Genomic DNA, 17812 nt, shown 5'->3' with positions numbered 1-17812 from the left:
AAATACATATACAGTATATAGTATGTTTTCAAAAAGAATAAGAACCTATTACTCAAGCCACTGGCCTGAAATAAGGACATTTATGCCAACAACAGACCCTGCCTCTTCAACATACTCTCTCTAACTCTCAATTTTTTTTTCTTTTTTTGAGATAATGGAAAAATGTACATGTACCTGTACTGTAAAACATGTTACTCATATAGTACCTACTTTTTGGTTTCCATCAAGATGTTCCGTTTGGAATTTGTAAAAGTTCATGTATGAATTTACTGTAATTATTTTAGTCTACTTGTATGTTATTAATATTCATCTTTTATATCAGTTCTATACATGTAAGCCTTAACTGTTTATCATCCCAGATCCATTGATCTGTATTGTGTTCGACAGTATTCAGTCGTGTAAGCATTTTATTCTCGTTTTGTTCTTTTTGCTTCATTCCGCATGGAGTTCTTGTAATCTGTATAACTGTTTAACCCATGTTCTCTATGAAAAAGATATTCAGATTTATTACACTTTTTTTCCTGTCTTGCATTGTGGTTTCATATACGGTTTCTAGACGACTAAATATGCACAGCCAAGACTGAGGAGTTTAACTAAGGTTATCAATGTTTAAAAAAAAAAAAGAAGAAAAAAAAAAGCTTTGTATCTTTACCTTGTTTAATAAACAGACTGTTATAAATTAGTCAGTTTCTTAAGTTGAACTTTGAAAACGGAGCACGCAGACATTTTTGTTCGTTAAATCTTTATTTTAGAAAAATAATTTCAAATTTGAAACAAAAAATGTTCTGATACAAATGCGATAAAAGTTGAAACAATTTCCACAATTCTTACAAAAAAAAGCAAAATCCCACGTTTGAAACACCAAAGTTTCAGGCACAATGGAAATAACGGATTCTTTAGTGTAAAAATGTAGCTAATATAAAAATAGTGGCTTACGTTTTGAAAATATATACAAATGTGATGCACTCATGTTTCTTAAAAACCTTTAGTAGCTAGTATCTGGGTCTGAAGTGCAGCTAATTGAAGGCATTTGTTTGTGTCAGGCACATCTATTGGTACCTGTGGAAAATGTGAAGAAAATAAATAAAATGCAGCTGTTATTGCAGGAGCATAATCTCCAAGAAATGTAGAACAATACACATTTAAGTTAAGAGCATTATAAACAAAAAACTGCATTAACATAGCCTGCTACCAAATCCTATTTCTATTAGCCACTGGGCTTCACAAAGACCGAGATTTACACTGACATAATGAGGAGGATACAAAAAAAACTAAATCTCCAAAGATCACTCAAGCAAACAGTGGCTTCTTAGAATATCCATATGAACCAAAATAAGTAGGCTTATTTTAAAGATGCTTTTTTCATGATGAATGTGTGGAAAAGCACCAGATGCTTCCCATTAGGTTTGGTGGAGGACCTGTTATGCTGTGGGCCTGTTTCTCCTCCAGAAGCTCTGGGAGCCTTGTAAAATGAGCCGGCATCATGAGCCGTTTTGGAATAACAGGAAATACCCAGCATAAATCTGTGTTTTCATGCAGAAGCTTCAAAACGAGAAAATGAGTCATCTTTGAGTATTCCAGCAACATCACTGAGATAGTTCAACAGAAATCTAAATTTGTCCATTACTTAAATCCTATTGGGTAAACAGGAAAGGGCACAAAACCCGACGCAGCTCTCTCTGTGCACTCCAACCTGCAACAATGCTATAAAAGAAAATCTCTCCCATTGACAAAATGGAACCTTGGGAGTACGATCAAATATTGTGTCACTGTTGATTTCCTTCATTGCAAGTTGGATTTTTATTTTTTTTAAAATTCCATTCAGATTATGCTGCCGATGAGTAATTTCTAAGTTGTTCTGTTCGTCCTGCGACAGGAAGGGCAGTTTCTTATACAGAGTTTGAGTAGATAAAGATTCACGGTGTGTCTCTTTAGTTCAGAATGTGTCACGACTAAAAGCCAGTGACGTGTTGTGACAGGAAGCGGTGCATGAAATCATGCTATCACAACTTCTATTCTTAAAAAAAAAAAAAAAAAAAAAGAACAATGAAGGAAGCGTCTACAAATATGAATTTTGTAACCATATCTGCTCGTGACAAAAAGATGCTGCTCACGCTAAAAGTCAAACTGGATCTTGTTTTGGTGGAGATCAGCGCTTCAAACGGACGGCTAGACATTTGAGATAACAAGCGCAGACACGGCCACGCGACGCTGCTTTAAAACCGCAGGAGGAAACTTCTTTTTTACGTGGACAACAATGAGAGCAACAAAAAAAACCAGTGGAGCCTCGAATTAGGCCAAGAAGAAAAAAAAAAGAACAGAATTGGTTTTCTTTAAAGTATCAGATAATCTATCAGACAGAAGATGGGTGAAACATTCAGACCTGCACACATCTAAAAATTCACTCAGTTTAGATTTTTTTTTCCTGTTAAGTACAAAAGTAGCCAACACTTTAGACATCATAAGGCATCAAAACACTGCAAAATCGAACCAGGAAAAGTTATTAACATAACCAAATTTGCACAGCATTGCTAAAACATATTGAATGTAAACATCTGTATAAAAAACATGTTAAAGTGCTTCAATTCAAATAGAATTATTAAAATAACTATCACAAAATATGTTTCCCATTAAAAGCACTGGCGTGTGGTGCTTCTCATAATGTTGTATCACAAAGAGCATCAGTCTTTCAAACTTTACGTGATTCTCAAAAGCTTTGGTGTGCAAAGGCAAACAAACCAAAGAAACATAATAAAGTTTTAGAAAACCATTCGCATGTGTTTGCAATCCAAATAATCACATGCAGAATCCCAATAGACACTGTTGTCCTTAAAAACAGAGTATGTTGAAAAATACTTGATTAATAAAGGCTTAGTAAAAAAAATAAAATAAAAAATCACTTTCAGTAAGCTGCTGGGACAAATACAGTACTTATGAGGCAAACAAGAATCTGCTTTTCAAATACAACCCTTTGTAAGCAGATTACGTGGTATGGCAGTGACATCACTAAACTCCCATCGCTTCTCACCCCTGGTCTTTGCCATCTGAAGTCTCTTCTCTACCCTTAGTGGAAGTTGGAGTGACCACTGGGGAGGCGAGGTTCAGGTATCCCTGCTCTGACGGCTGCTGCGTACAGACGGAAGTCCTCGTGCCGTCCAGCGCCACGTGCTTGCTCACCGTCGCACGGCAGATCGCGTTCAGGATGTCCGCGTGATCACAGGGACCTGAGGTCAGACTGACATCAATAACAAGCTCTGTTATTAGCAAGCGTGGTCGGCTTGTCGTCGGGACGAAAGCTGCTTTTAATAGTTTGAGCAGCAGCTGAAGCTTCCCCCTCGCCTGACTGCAAAGCGCCAGTTTCACCGACACTTTGGACACGGTACGTCAAGTTTTTTATCAGAAACTTTACAAATGATTCATCGTAGGGAAAACGTATGTCGTTGCTGAAACTACGAATCATGCACACGCTCTTTTCTGAAACTAAATAAGAAGAAAAGAGGGGTTTTCAGTTGCTTCCATTCACTAGTGAAATGTTTTACAGAACTACTTCATGCTTGGCTGTGCAACATGAAGAGTTTTGGTTAGGAGATGTGGTAGTGAGAAAAAATTTCACAATATGTAGGACGTTGCAAACTTCACTTAATTTCAGGTTCCATTCTTTCTGTCTGTGACAAGTGGAGCCTGCAAACTGACGGCGTGAATTTCCAAATGACGTTTTGTTGTATTTCTGACTGAAAACGTATAAAATGAACGCTTTAAAAACAGAGAGCAGCATATTTTACATTGTCATAACATATTTTTTTCCGTCCTTGCATCAATATGCGGTTCACATTTTCCCAGGCTTACCTCAGAGCAGATGAATGCAGGACACCTTCTGTGAAACCATCAGAGGGGACCGCTCGCCTGACATTCTGTTAAAATATTTGACCAATTTGCAAGTTAGATATGTGAAAGCGTCCGTTAACTTAAACAAAACACATATTTCTACTTTTTCAGAAGCACTAAAAGAAAAAATAACTAACATTTTTCCTTATAACTGCTTCACAGTTAATGACAGTGTGGACCTGACGGTAAATGGTGTTTGAAATTCTCTACAATTCAGGAACATGACAAAATAATAACACGGTCTACTCAAAATAACAATAATGATAGTAAATTGTCCATGTTTCTACCTCCATACTGTAGAATGACTCAACGTTCCTCAGGGCACGCTCCAGGGACCTGACTTGATTGGAGAGCTTCAGGGTTCTGTCCTGCAGCTGTTTGTTTTCCAACTCTAAGACATTAGCCCTTTAACAGACAAATCTCCACACTCAAAAACACATTATGAAACAAGAAAATGGCACTGACATTATTTCATCCAAGTATGTAAAAGAATTTTTTTTGTACAAAAAAAACAGATTAAAAATTCAACACAAATGGTATAAAACAAAGTTGGAAATAAGAAAAATGCTAAAAAAAAAAGAAAAATACTCTGTCCAAGAAACTTTAAATCCTGTGACCTTGTGACCCCAAACTTTTGCAAAACTGACTGAACAAATAAGACTTTTATTAAATATCATTTAAGCTTTCACAAGTGCACAAAAGTGACGGGTCAGTTTTGGGTCTTGCATTCAACTTACAAAAAAAAAAAAAAAAAAAAAAAACTGCTTCCTCAAATTCCTTTTGCAAATGTTTTTGTCAAAAATTAGTTGCGCTGTGGTGACCCCTGCTGTTCAGGAGTAGCAATTGATTGAGCCACCTGTGCTGGACAGTGGAAGCCATCCTCATGCCTTTGCTGCCCATGTCCTCTGCCTCACTTATCCTCCGCAGCAGCTCCCGCTTCTCCTCCAGAAGCTTCTCGTTTTCTAGCATCACTACGTTGATCCGCTCCTTTTCCTAGAAGCAGCGTGGGGCGGAGGGAACAAAACGAAAAAGCATTTCAGGCAAAGACCTGTTGGAAAATATCAAACCATTGAGAAGCAAACACTGAACAGGAATAAAAACCTTGTAGGAGAGACTGGAGGCCAGCGCCAGATCGTTCTCCAGTTTCTGGATGGTAGAATCTCTCTGGGCCGTTGCCTTCAGGAAAATCTGCTTGGCTTGACACAGTTTGGTCTTGTGTTGGCTTTGCTTTTCGTTGTACTTCCTGGTCGTTGTAGAAGTGGAGAAGAAAAACAAGAGAATCAAACACGGTGCACAAATCTGAAACGTGTTCCCTCTCCTAGGATGACACCATTTTCAATACTGACGTTTTTGTTGGTTGTTGACCATCATTTGGTTTGCAACTCGGAAAGTAGGTTTTGTTAAGGCAGAAAAGCTTTGCCAGCTGTTATGCACTTCAGTTTCTTATGAATGAACAAAATGTCCTGGACAACAAACTTTATTCATGAAGCCTCAAATAAAGCACAGCATATTCAGGCCATAATCCTCGTCAACATGCTAATATTGATAAATACCTGATGTGTGCATCTAGTTGGAGGAGAACCTGCTGCAGCTCCTCCTGTAGCCTCTCACACTTCTGCTGACTGGTAATCAGCTCTTCCTGCAGTTTGTGTTTTGACTTCTGGCTTGTTTTTACCTGAAGAGCAGCAAAAAAATGATTTATTTTTCCATACATACTGAAATAAAAGGTTTAACACTTATTGAAGCAAAGTAAAATTTCTCACCTCCTCTCTTGTCTTCTTGAGCTCAGTGTCCAGGATGGACAGCTGAGTGTCCAGCTGCTGGACGCGGTGGCTGAGCTCCGTGTTTGTCCTGTTGAGGGAAGCTTCCTTCAGCCGAAGCGAGCGCACCTGCTGCTGCAGCTCCTCCTCCCGCTGCTCTAAAAGCTTCCTGGAAAAAAAATAAAATAAAAAAATAGTTAGAGCGGCTTGAAACGATGAGTCGGACAAAAAATAAGGCTTTTGTGAACTCTGTGTCACCTGGCGATGATGCCCTCCTGCTGCTGGGCCCTGAGGGCCGACAAAGAGTCAAACAGATCCCTGCTGTCCCTCTCCAGGCGGCTGCTCTCGCCGGCTCGAGCTTCCTCGACACGTAGCTGGTGCTGGACGTTCTTTAGCTGCTGCTGGAGCTCCAACACCTGCAGAAAAAAAGAGAAATAACTTCCCAAACTGCATTTTGGGGTGTTTATAATCGAAGGTTGAATTCGCTAAGACGCACAAGCAAAATGTTGAAAAGCTCAAATCCATCAGAAGGAGCAGAGCTGGTCTAAGGTTCTACAAGTTCATGAGGCAGAAACACCGACCTTCTTGTCAGCAGCTATGAGCCGCTCCCTCTCGGCCTGCAGCTCCTCCTGCAGGCTGGCGGTGGCGCTGCCGCTGGTACTGCTGCGTATCAGCTGCAGCTCTAGTTCTCGGACTTTTTGCTGCAGACGCTCGCACTCAGCGTCTCGAGTTTGGAGCTTCTGCTCCACCTGTGCCAGCTTGGACTGGGCCTGCTTCAGTTCAGCGCAAAGCTGAGGAAACACACAAGAGAACAGAGCCTTCAGAGGAGAGCAAGAGTTTTTCTTTTCCATTGTGGTGTAGCTTAACATAACAAAGGAATGGACAGGAATGAGTAAAAACAAGAAGTTAACATCCAACAAAATCAAATTACTCTAGTCAAAACGTTGAAAAAATATTTCTGAATAATGAGAAGAATTGTTTTTATATTTCTCTTGCTTCTTGATGCACACAGTACACAGCACACCTGTTTCCTGGTACAGTTTCAGTTTTGCTCACTTACTGTTATTAGCATTCACAGAAAGTAAAAGAAGCCAGCGAGAGTGATGAAGATGACCATTTGCCAGTTAGGAAAATCCAGATGCGACGCCAACCTTGAGTTTTTCCTGCTCCAGCAAAGTGTTGTGTCTCTTCAGATCCAGGCTCTTTTCCTTCTCGTAGCGCAGCTCCTTCTCGGCCGAAGTGAACAGGCTCTGGGCTCTCTGCATGTCTTGCTTCATCTGTTTCGCCTCCTCCGCTCTCTGGCTCAGCAACGAGTCTTGCAACTTAAGATGGAAAAAGAAACAACAGCATTTTGAGTTAGAAAGACACAAAAAGTTAAACAGACGCAGGGGCCGTAAACTAAAATAAACTTATGGATAAGGCAACCAATCAATGTTTTTTAAAGGTTTTGTCATTTACAGTGGCCATTATCTGACAATTGTCAGACAGGAAAGTGGGCTAAGAGAGGGTGGAAGACATGTGGCAGAGGTCATGACCTTGAACCTGTGACGGCTGCGTATTTGGGTCACGCGCTTTGCAGCTGTGACAAATTTTAACAAGGGATCTAATCTTTGACAAAAGTCTACTTTTCAGTGTTAATTTGTTATCTAAATAAAAACCTAAATATGACTGTCAGTTGCTTAAAGAGTAAAAAATGTGTGCAGCTCCTGCAACCTGGAAGGTGAAAATTACATGAGCCTGAAAATGCATAGAAATATGAACTTAAAAAGAGATGCAAAGACAGAGAAAAAGCCTGAACATATATTTTTCTTTTAATCTAGTAACACAAATGTACTCTAAAAGCATTTGAATAATCCAACCTTTAGTTTGATGACATTTATTCAGTGGAATTATAAGCAATTTTTACACCAAAGATTTGTTGTCTTTTAAATTTTTTTGGAACCATTACCATTTTTTAAAATTGATCAGTGCTGAGGGACTTTCTGTTAGATGCTACTGGTTTTCTCTAAGTCACTTTCTACCCAAGTAAGATGTTTGAGTGCTGATCTCCTTAGGACAATAAATGCTTGAGAAAAAAAAAAGTGTCAACTGCTTTGTGCCAATCTTTACAAACATTTATTTGTTTTTGTTTTTTTGTCAAGCTCCAACAACAGAAATGCAAAGTGGTTGCTTGGATGCAATATGGAGGGATACGTGCTGTGAGCATGTGTACCTTAATATGTGCCTGGGCTTCACTAATCTGAGCCTGAAGAGCCATTTGGTGCTGAGAGGCCAGCTGCCGCTCCTCCTCCAGCTTATCCTCCAAGACCTTTATGTTCTTCTTCAAAGATGAAAGCTTCCGACATAAAACGGAGAGACATAGAAGCAGCTGAAACAAGATATTTACACACCCTTATAAAAATACAAAACACAAATATTTTCTCATAAGAAATAAGACTAAATATGTCCTGTTTAAAGTCAGCTGGGATTATCACAAATATTTATATTTTCTAAATGAAAGAATAATGACATTCTTTAAAATAAGAAATCTGCAAACATATCTTAAGTATTTGGTAGAACTGTTGGATTTGAGTCAAGACATTTGAGGTATCCCTCGACAAGCTCCTCACTGTAGCTTGCTGGAATATTGGCCCATTCCTCCTGACAGAGCTGGTGCAACCGAGTCATGTTTGCTGACCTTAAAGCATTTAGTAAAAATTCGGAAAACCCATTTGTACCCCAAGAAAGCAGTTAATCTAAGACTGGCTTAAAATGCACAAATAGGTGTATAATTTAACTCAAATGTTGTAAATCAACTAACATAATCCTAAGCGTAGAAGTACATTCATTATCTGGGCTTTTCTCAAATGTCTTAAGGAGTAAAGGGTGAATGCAAATATTTGATTTCAATGAAAAACCTGAAGAGGAAATGTGCTTTCTTCTCGACTTGATTTACTAAGCAGTGAAGCCGATCTTTTCTACATTCAGATGATGCAAGAAGACTTATAGCTGCTAACTGAATTACCTGATCCAAACCTCCAACCTTCACTTTCTCTACCAAATCAGACCCAGGTCCTGCATTAGCTGTGTCTATTTCAGCCTTCTGGCTGCGATGAAGTGCCTCCTTTGCAGAGGTCAGCTGCTCTTGAAGCCACTGAAGCTGTTGATTGAGCCGCTGGACTTCCAGCTCCACTCTCTCTCTTTTCCCTTCAGCCTCGAGCTTCAGATGCACCGCGCCGCTCAGCTCCGCCTGGAGCTCAGCCGTCTTCTGCCGTTCAGAGGTCATCTCCTCCCTGAAAAATATGCATATGTATGCAAAGCAAGTAAGCGCCAATATCACCTCTTATCTCTCCGCTGGCTATGAAAAACAATTTATTACAGTACTATTTGCAGCAGGGCTATAGCTCCTGCCCAGACATAACTACTTCCAATTGAAATGTTTCAGAACAGTTACAAGCTGATGATGCATCCTACCTCAGATTGTCATGTGAAGACTGCAGGCTGCTGAGCTCGACGTTAAGGCTGTCGACCTGCTTCTGCGTCTGATCAGCCTGGAGTCTGTTTTCCATAATTTTTCCCTGAGTCTGGTTACTGTCCTTGTAGTGTTCCAGCTGACTCTGGAGTCTGCTGAGGGCGCGCTCCATCTGGGCCACCTGAAAGGGCCAGAAATATCAAGAAAAGACGAGCTGTAAACTCTCACTCACGTAAACGACCATGTGGCACACACTTTATGCATTTGAACTTAAATGCAGCAAAGAACGGGCCAAAGGTTTTAGTTTCATGATGTGAAAAGCCAAAAATTCAAGACTCGCAAAATAGTGACTCGGGGGAAATTAATAGAAATGATCATTACAATTTTATACAGATCTTCCAAAAAAAAAAAAATCAAAGAAATTTCTAATGTTTTTCTCTACGATAATGTACTACCATATGTTGGTCTATTAAATAAAAGAGTAATTAACAGAAGTTGGAAATGTCAAAGGAATATATTTATGCAAAATCTGAGTCGTATTTATTTCCATTTCAAACCCAGGAAACGAGCGAACCTTTTCTTCTAGAACGGCCTTCTCTCCCTTGACCTGGGTCAGACTTTTGATGAGTGTTTTCCCCTGCTGGCATTCGGTCTGAAGACCGCTGACCTCCAGTCTCAGTTTCTTCAACTCTCGCTCGCCTATCTGCAAAGCCTGTAGCATGGGGGCGAAAAAAAAAAACAGAGGAATAAAAACTGAGCTAGTTTGCAAAAGGCAGGTAGGAAAAGATTTGCTCATATGTACAGCTAAAACAGAAGTTCTTATTACTGTGGTAACCTCAAACAGCATACTATATAAAATATAAATGTTTTCACTTTTGAGCTGATTTTCAGAAAGTTATGCAGCTGTTGATTGACTGTTTGGTCTTGCAGACGACATGTGTGAAATCTTTACCTCTTTATCTTTCTTGAGGGCAGCCTGAGCAGCAGTAAGATCCAACTCCAGCTGTTTCCTCCACTCCTTCTCCTCAGTCAGCCGGGCCTCCAGCAGGGACATTCTCTCCTGGGAGCTGTCCCTCAGGTGCTTCATACACAGGGGAGATCAATGTGCATGTCTGACTGGTTGATGTATAATTTTTACAAATATTACAAGCACAGTTTGTCACCACCTTTGAGATAGTCTGCTGTGTCACTGCATAATAACAAAAGTAAATTCTTACGACGTGCAGGTAGGACTCGGCGGCCTTCACCTCGTCGCCATTCTTTGGTGCTTTTTCCTGAGTGTCGTGCTTTCTCAGCTCCGCCTCCAGGTTTCTAATCTGCATGGTTAAATTCAAAGACCAGAGGGTTTTAGTGGACACATTTATTTCCCCTTCAAGCTTTCACTTATTTGAACATCACCAACTACTTTTCCTAAAATATATCACATACAAACTTGATAGTAAAGTAATTAAATGCATAATTTCTTTCTAGGACTGCTCTGAATATGTTGCTTTTTCAGCAAATGGCCTTTTTTTTACACATCTGTTAACAATTAATCGATTACCAAATTAGCTGACGACGACTTCGATCCTTCTAAATTAATCCTATTAATACTTTATTTCTATCTGTTAAATATCAAATGTTGGTACAGACGAATCCAGCTCTTTCCCCGTACCCTTCTGTGCAACCCCTCCACCTCTCCTTCATGGCGAAGCCTCTCCTCTTTGCTGGCGTTCTGGGCCTCCCCCAGAAGGGCCTCCAGCTCCTCATTCCTCTCCTCCAGCTCTTCCTGCTCCTTGCGTAGCCTCTGGAGTTGCCGCTGCAGCTCTCTCACCTGCACAAGTCCGTCTTCTACTGCTTCCTGACACCTAAAGAGGAATAACGGTGACAAAGGCCTGTTTGAACCTCGAAGAAGGAAATATTGCTGCTTTGCAAAGTGTCATTTTCCATGATTTTATATCGTTACCGTTTATGAATCCGATCCTTCTCTTGGGTTGACGTAGCAGAGAGACAGTTTTCAGATTCAGTGTCTTTGTTATTCAGGTCTTCCTTTTCTGTATTAGATTTTGCCATCTGGACAAAAACAAAGAAAAAACTCAACTTCAGGAAGACTTTTTGCAACTTCATTTATAGAAGTGGGGAAAAAACACTCTACCTATTTACCTGATCCATAAGATTTTTCTTCTGAGACTCAATGACATTTATTCTTTCCCTGAGAGCTCTGTTCTCTGCATCCAGTCTGTCATTTTGCTCTTTAGCTCGCTGCAGCTTCATCATATCTGCAAAAAGATTTTTGACCTTTTTTACTTTGGAAGATTTGCTTTCCCATTTTAAAAACTAAGCTGCAGTTCTTTAAAAGGCCATTGGGGGGGTGAGCTCAAAACCCATGCATTTGACTTGATCACAGCCAATTTCCTGTCTGTGATCATTGAGACCAGGATTCAAACCCTGGTTCTTCTTGCAAGGCAACAGTGCCAGGCTGTGCTACTGTAAAACCCATCACCACTTTCCAACAAAATAACATAAAAACATAGTCTCAGTGAAGCATTGATTAATCAAGCTTCCATACTGTTTTATATTATGGATTACTATAGAGGTAATCTGCAAACAGTGAACACCCATGACCTTTTTGGAGAAGAATTTTTTTTGTGGATAAAAATTTCACCACTTCCGTCTGCTAAAGTTTCAAATCGGCCAAATAAAGTTCATTAACACCATGCCGTCTCACCATTGTGTTTCATTTTGTCCACTTCCTTCCTCAGGTACTCAACTTCCTGGACTGTCCCCTCAAGCTCAGATCCTACAATTTGAAGAACATCCACATTACTTAGAAGCTTACTAAGAATGCTTTTCTGACATTATCTTTGTATGCTGCCAAAAATATATATAAGAAATACAAATTTAAATAAAATAAAAAATGCACACAAATGCATGCACTTTAAAAGGCGGGAAGCAGAAAGTTGTGCAGTCTCTGGTTCAGTGTGATGATAATTCTGAATACAAGAAATGCATTCATGATTACTGGGTGAATGTGTCTTCGACATACCACATGGGTCTTGGTTGTTGTTCTTAGCCGCGTCAAGCTCATTGTTGAGTCTGCGAATGTCTTGGTGAGCCATGGTCAGCCTCCTGGACGCCTCCTCCAGGTCCCGCTCCAGCCGCTGTCGTTCAGTTCGCTCCATGGAGATCTCCTCGCTGTGGGCCTTTCAGGAAATGATCAAGTTTAGGACGGTCGGTATGGAAGGAGAACAGCAAGACAGTGGACTGGTAGTTAGACCGGAGACATAGCAGGCAGCTGTGAGAATCATGCATTTTCGGCTGAGATCCGTTACCACTGCAGACCTGTAGAGAGCAAGGGGAGGGAGTCGATTCAGCATTCTCCTGCTCAGAGGACAAAAAAGGTTTCCTTGCGATCAGCGGGTTTGTGATAAATTTAAAATACTGTTAATGCTTTTTGTTTTTTCTTCATTTGAGAACCATATTAGAAAGAAAGACAAAATGCAAAGCAGGCACAGGGACATTCAATGCCTTGCAAAAGCATTCATGCAGTGAAACCTTTCCATATTTTGTCACATAACAACCACAAACTACTACATATTTATTTGGATATTATGTGACAGATAAAAACAAAGTAAAACATAATTGTGAAGTGGAAGGAATATGAGACTTTATTTATGTCATAAGTGCCATTTTATGTCAATTTGTTCCATAAAATACCAATAAATCTATTCAAATTTTGTGTTTAGAGTTGCACAATATATCAAATAGTAGTAATCACTGTAAAATCAATATGTGCAAAGTTGCAATTAGAAATTACTGACTGGGTGCAATGTTGGTTAGGCTATTCTAATTTAATTGCAGTGAAGTAAAATTTTGCTTTCGACTTTCACAATCCTTAACTATTGAGTTCAGAAAAAGTGAAGCTCAGAAAAAGGGCGGGGACACGATAATGATGATGATGGAAAAGAAAGACAGTAGTAAGAAAAATGTGGCTCAATTATAGCAAACATAACAATAATACCAAAGTATTGGCTTCTGAAAATTACAGAGCCCTAGTTGCAATGTAAGACAATGTGGAAAATCAATGGATACTTCTGCAAAGCGCTGTAACATGCAGCATAGAGCCGTCCCGCAATGAGTGGAGTGTCATGTGGACGAGGAAGTTAGTTCCTAATCTTTGGACGACCAAACCGCATCAGGTGCTATGCTTCGCAGGATAATATCAAAACACATCCAAACGCTTGTGCGAAATATTTTAAAAACAAATATCCCAGTGTCGGCCGTCCTGCCGGCCTTCGTCACAACACCAGCGTTAGTTAGAGGGATTAGTATGAGCTGTGAAGTGGAAACCTACAGGGCTCATATTGTGTTTGCTCTGAGCAGACCTGCGCAGGCCAAACAGCTTCTTCCATGGACTCTGGGATGAACACTGCTGACAAAACAAAAAGCCAATGTCCACATGGTGATCGAACTGTTCTGTGCATTCGCTGAAAAAAAAAGAAAGAAATGGACTATTCTTTCCTCCAGACTTTAAGGAAGAACTTAAAATGACCTCACCTTTGTCATGTGATCTATGGTCTTGCTCATGTCGTCCCTCTGCTGCCTCAGACTCTCTCCCTTTATTTGGATGTGCTCCTGTTAAAATGATGCACACAGATGGAAATTGCATATGAATGAGGTAGCTACATGTTACATTAATATATATTTTAGATTCAGATTATGTTTGTTGCAACAGACAAAACTCCCTGGATCAGCTTTTCAATCTATTCCTTGACACTCTGTAGTAATTATCAATGTTAGTGGTACCACGTCAAATAGAACTTCTCTGTTAAACTCTCACCCGATGGTCGCTGTTGGTAACGGCAAGGGTATGACTTTCCAGCTTCCCCTCGGCAGCCTCCAGCCTTTCCAGCAGAGTGGCCCTCTCCACCAGTAGATAAGCCACCTGCTCACTGGGGCTACTCAAGCCGATCTCCCCCAGGTCTTCCTGTGACAACATCTCCGCCATCTCCTTGCTCTGGATCTCTAAAAGGAAACAATGACTCCTTCGTGTCATACTGGTAAACGACACTTCACCGAAATAACGCACTACGATTAGCATAAACACGAGAAAATGTTCCACTGAGGGAGAATAAAGTTATAGATGTTCTTTGAAGTTGTTTAGGGGAACTAAGAAGTGGTCTCCAGATGATTGTTCAAATTGTCCGAGTATTTCAAAGAGCTAACAAGTGATCTTTACTGTACTGGATAGCGTCACAGGACCTGCACTGTACGTAACTGTGAGCATGAGAGTCTTACCCACAAAAATCATCATTTGTTGACCTGGAGTGTTAGTCATCCAACTAAAGCACCCAGTTTTAGTTCAAGTTTATCAAATCCGCACATTAATTGTTTATCCTGGCAGGACAGAAACATCTTTTTTCTGGAAGCATTGCATTTTTCAGAGTAAGGATCAAAGTGAGTAATTCAAATCCGCTAAAGTTTCCACACATCTTTACCAGGGATGCCAATAAATAATGAGGATGCTGTATTAATGTAAAAGCGATAGCTAGCAACAGCTTTATGCAGACCACCTTGTTGATGTTTGATTTGGTGAAGTTCATGTCGCAAGTCTTCGTTGTCTCTCTCATACTCTGCAGTCAGACACTCGCGCTCTTCCAGCAGCGCTCGAATGTGAGCTACGTAGCTGTCTACCTGAGAGTCAAAGACAATACAATTCTTAGACTAACTCAAGTAAAACCAGCAACCCACTAAACCTAATGTGAAGTTTTCTACAGCTGATAAACAAAGACAACACTGGACAACTTCACCTCCTTCATTTCATTGGCTTGCTGCGTATGTAAGGTCTGCAGCTCCTTTGAGACTGACTGAAGCTTCGCCTCGGCGTTCAGCAGCTGCCGCCATAGATGCTGCTGCCTCTCCTCCGCTGCGGCCTCTGGAGGCAAGCCATCGTCCTGAAGCCTCTTGGTAATCTGGTCCAGCTCCGTCAAGAACTAAAGAGAAAGAGGAGGAAAATAAATAATTTATTAACACACAAGAGCTCAAAACCATGTATCGTGACTTGCTAAACTACAATTTGCATGGAGAAACTCGCTCGATAAAGCCGATCTTTTTGCATGCTCAGACTACGACCACGGCAACTCGGCACCAAACACCTGTTCCAGAATTTGGTAACTTGAGAGGAAGCCGTGCAATATTCGGAATGCTGAAGGAGTTGTTACAGCTCCAACAACATGCACCACATTGTCACAGGCGAAGTATCGAGTCTCAAATGCCACCAGCTGGTCTATGTCCATCTGAAACAAATGGCTGAAAGGCTGCAAATTGAGAACGCCCTTCTAATGTTGACAAATGTTAGGTGATGGTGCAAGTTGCGTTCCTTCCATCGAGATTGTGTGACAAACATTTTGATTTTTCTTTCTTCTATGTGCAATACGTTCAAATTATGCTGAAGAACTGCCAACAAATACACTAGCCAATGGAGAAGAAAATGCAGATCAGAAAAGCTTTTAACATGATGTCACTCTCGAGAGAAATGGTTTCCACAGAAGAGCAACACCTTATAGAGAATGTAACGTTTATCCATCAGAAGCAAAGTTACCTCTCCATGATCCATCAACATTAACTTTGGTGAAGCCATTTCCTCAGCTGAGAAAATAGTTATTTCAAGCTGCAGTTGTTCCTACATGGTGTCCCATTTTGTGGCAAAGAAGAGCAGAACCTCAAGCTCTATCAGTCCCATTGTCGCTGTAATCCATGTGTACTAGCAGCTCTGCAAAAGATAACATTTCTCAGAACAATTTGGCTAAGTCGTGACAAAACCTGCAGTGACAGCCTCAGGCACTGCCTACTCCAGCTGCAGTTTGACAGCTGACGACATTGTATCACCTGAAGCTATGCAAAACTTCAGCCTTATCGTCTATGTGTGATCTGCTTCTCTGATCATTAAGCTTTTGATATAAATAGCAACGATTACAGCTGAAGCAGCTTACAAGTGGAAACTTACATGGAATTTCCAGCAGGAAAATATTGTGCGTTTTGTTTCATTTTATTGCCATGCAAAATGATCAATAGTTTCTAAGAGATTACCTCAGTTCTGAAAGATCCTTCGCTTGTTATGGCTTTCTTCTCAAAATGTCTGACACAGAAGGAGGAGCAAACTATGTTTTCAAGTAGAAGCACGGCGTCTTCTGAGCTTTTTAGAAAGACTCGCTGCGTACTAAAGCATAACCAAGGTTATTTATTTGTTAGGTTTTTTTACACTAGAACGCCGTGGTGGTAAAGTTACCAAAGTTATTAGGCTGCATACAAAGATAGCTCTGGCGCTAACGGTCCCGCAGCTTGTTCCAGAGGCTGGTTGTTGGCCACTGATTAAAGTTTAAATGTTCTTACTGGGGATTTTATCCACTAAAACTGACTGGTACTGTGCTTCAGGAAGTCATACAGCAGACCATAGTTTATGTTTTACTCACCTCGGGCTCGCAGTGATGCGAAAACTCAACGCCTTGGGTCGGCATGGCGGAGTACACTAGCTTCTACTAGCACCTAGGCAACGGACCGTACCAAGATGGAGGGGAGAGTTCACCAACCCCGAGAAAATAGGTAACACTCTAAAATCAGACACACTTTGACAAAGCTATTCAACCTTAAATGTGTCTTGACATGAGCGTTGTCAAATTCAGATTTTATTGAATGTTTTTTTCCGAATAATTCACCTTGCTATCTCCGTAGTTCATGAATGTAGACACTAGATGGCGACAAAACCGTTCTGAAGGGCGGGGCGATGGCGGAAGGGTAAATCGCGCGACCCATATATGGAGTGATCGACCCGGCTGTCGCAGGTTCCATTCCCCGGCCTGTCGACATTTGTCGCATGTCTTTCCCTCTTTCTCTCACGAACCGCTTTTTCTGTCTGATCATTGTCAAATAAAGACCCACTGCAGCCTGGAATAAATAAATAAATAAATAAATAAATAAATAAATAAATAAATACAACTTTTACAAACATTTGTATATTTCTACTCAAGTAAAGCAGATAGTAGCTATCCAAGAAATTGTTCAAAAAACAGTAAAAAAAGTATTTTGGTGAGAATCAACATATCTAATTCAATATTTTAAAATGATCTTATCCGATAGACAAAGATAAAATTGTGTGAATTCTGGTATTTTAAAGACTAAAGAACTAAACTAAACTAAGGACATCATTTGGACCTCAGACATCAATGATTGCAATACATTGGTCTTTTAATGTGCAGTGACACCAAGCTACTTAAACTTCATTGACGACCAAGGTTAAAAATCTACGTAAACTTCCAAACTGAATGAGAGTTTAAGCAATTATCTGAAATATTATGTCTCTCGTCATTCTGTAAAACAGAGATTGTTTGCTTAACTTGCCCAAATAAGGCAAAGTCTGGTCATATGTATTGTCAAATAGTGAGATAAAAAACATGTTTTTGTCTTTCATACACTGAATGTAAATATCTGTGTTCATAAGGATGTTTAAGTACTTTTTTTATGTGTTCTTTTCAATGTTTTGGTCTTGTCATGACTAACCTGACTTCATTGTGTCAGGTGCCAGTTCTGACCCCAAAGCATTAAAGATCAATTTTGACCTCCGTTTTAGAAGTGATAGTTAAAAAATTTATGCTGAAGGTACAAGACATTACAAGACAAGATATGTATAAATCACCAAAAAGATCTCCACCCAGAATAAGCTGAAATATTTGACACACCA

At 40.2% G+C, this 17812-nt stretch overlaps 1 protein-coding gene across 4 annotated transcripts; it reads right to left on the bottom strand.

Annotated features, from left to right (window-relative positions):
- Positions 1-740: 740 nt before the first annotated feature.
- ccdc30 (coiled-coil domain containing 30) lies at positions 741-16665 on the bottom strand. Of its 4 annotated transcripts, none has more exons than XM_055049795.1 (28): positions 16548-16665; positions 15677-15847; positions 14886-15068; positions 14649-14769; positions 13916-14100; positions 13633-13710; positions 13430-13507; positions 12122-12278; positions 11804-11875; positions 11239-11354; positions 11042-11148; positions 10751-10943; positions 10314-10412; positions 10049-10177; positions 9671-9808; positions 9099-9277; positions 8650-8917; positions 7858-7980; positions 6797-6967; positions 6227-6436; positions 5904-6061; positions 5649-5814; positions 5439-5560; positions 4987-5128; positions 4742-4878; positions 4173-4290; positions 3847-3911; positions 741-3235 (listed from the first exon to the last, which is right to left on the bottom strand). In XM_055049795.1, the coding sequence occupies exons 2-28, from the start codon at positions 15713-15715 to the stop codon at positions 3025-3027; spliced, it is 3765 nt and encodes a 1254-aa protein (XP_054905770.1). In that variant the 5' UTR covers positions 15716-15847; positions 16548-16665; the 3' UTR covers positions 741-3024. The 4 variants fall into 4 exon arrangements, with proteins under 4 accessions (XP_054905770.1, XP_054905771.1, XP_054905772.1 ...); XM_055049796.1 differs by having other exon boundaries at positions 13430-13504; XM_055049797.1 differs by lacking the exon at positions 13430-13507 and having other exon boundaries at positions 16548-16664.
- Between the last annotated feature and the right edge of the window lie 1147 nt (positions 16666-17812).

This window comes from Poeciliopsis prolifica, unplaced genomic scaffold (assembly GCF_027474105.1).
Source record: "Poeciliopsis prolifica strain line A6 unplaced genomic scaffold, Auburn_PproV2 SCAFFOLD029, whole genome shotgun sequence".
Classification (NCBI taxonomy): Eukaryota; Metazoa; Chordata; class Actinopteri; order Cyprinodontiformes; family Poeciliidae; genus Poeciliopsis; species Poeciliopsis prolifica.
This window is presented reverse-complemented; position numbering and strand designations above follow the sequence as displayed.

Bases quoted from the DNA above. Each gene is read 5' to 3' on its own strand.
- ccdc30 (XM_055049795.1), bottom strand. From the start codon at position 15,715: ATGGCTTCACCAAAGTTAATGTTGATGGATCATGGAGAG. The intron at 11,355-11,803 runs GTGAGACGGCAT...ATCTTTTTGCAG, and splicing joins GGACAAAATGAAACACAATG to ATATGATGAAGCTGCAGCGA. The intron at 4,291-4,741 runs GTGGCTCAATCA...TGTCTGTTAAAG, and splicing joins GCTTCCACTGTCCAGCACAG to GGCTAATGTCTTAGAGTTGG.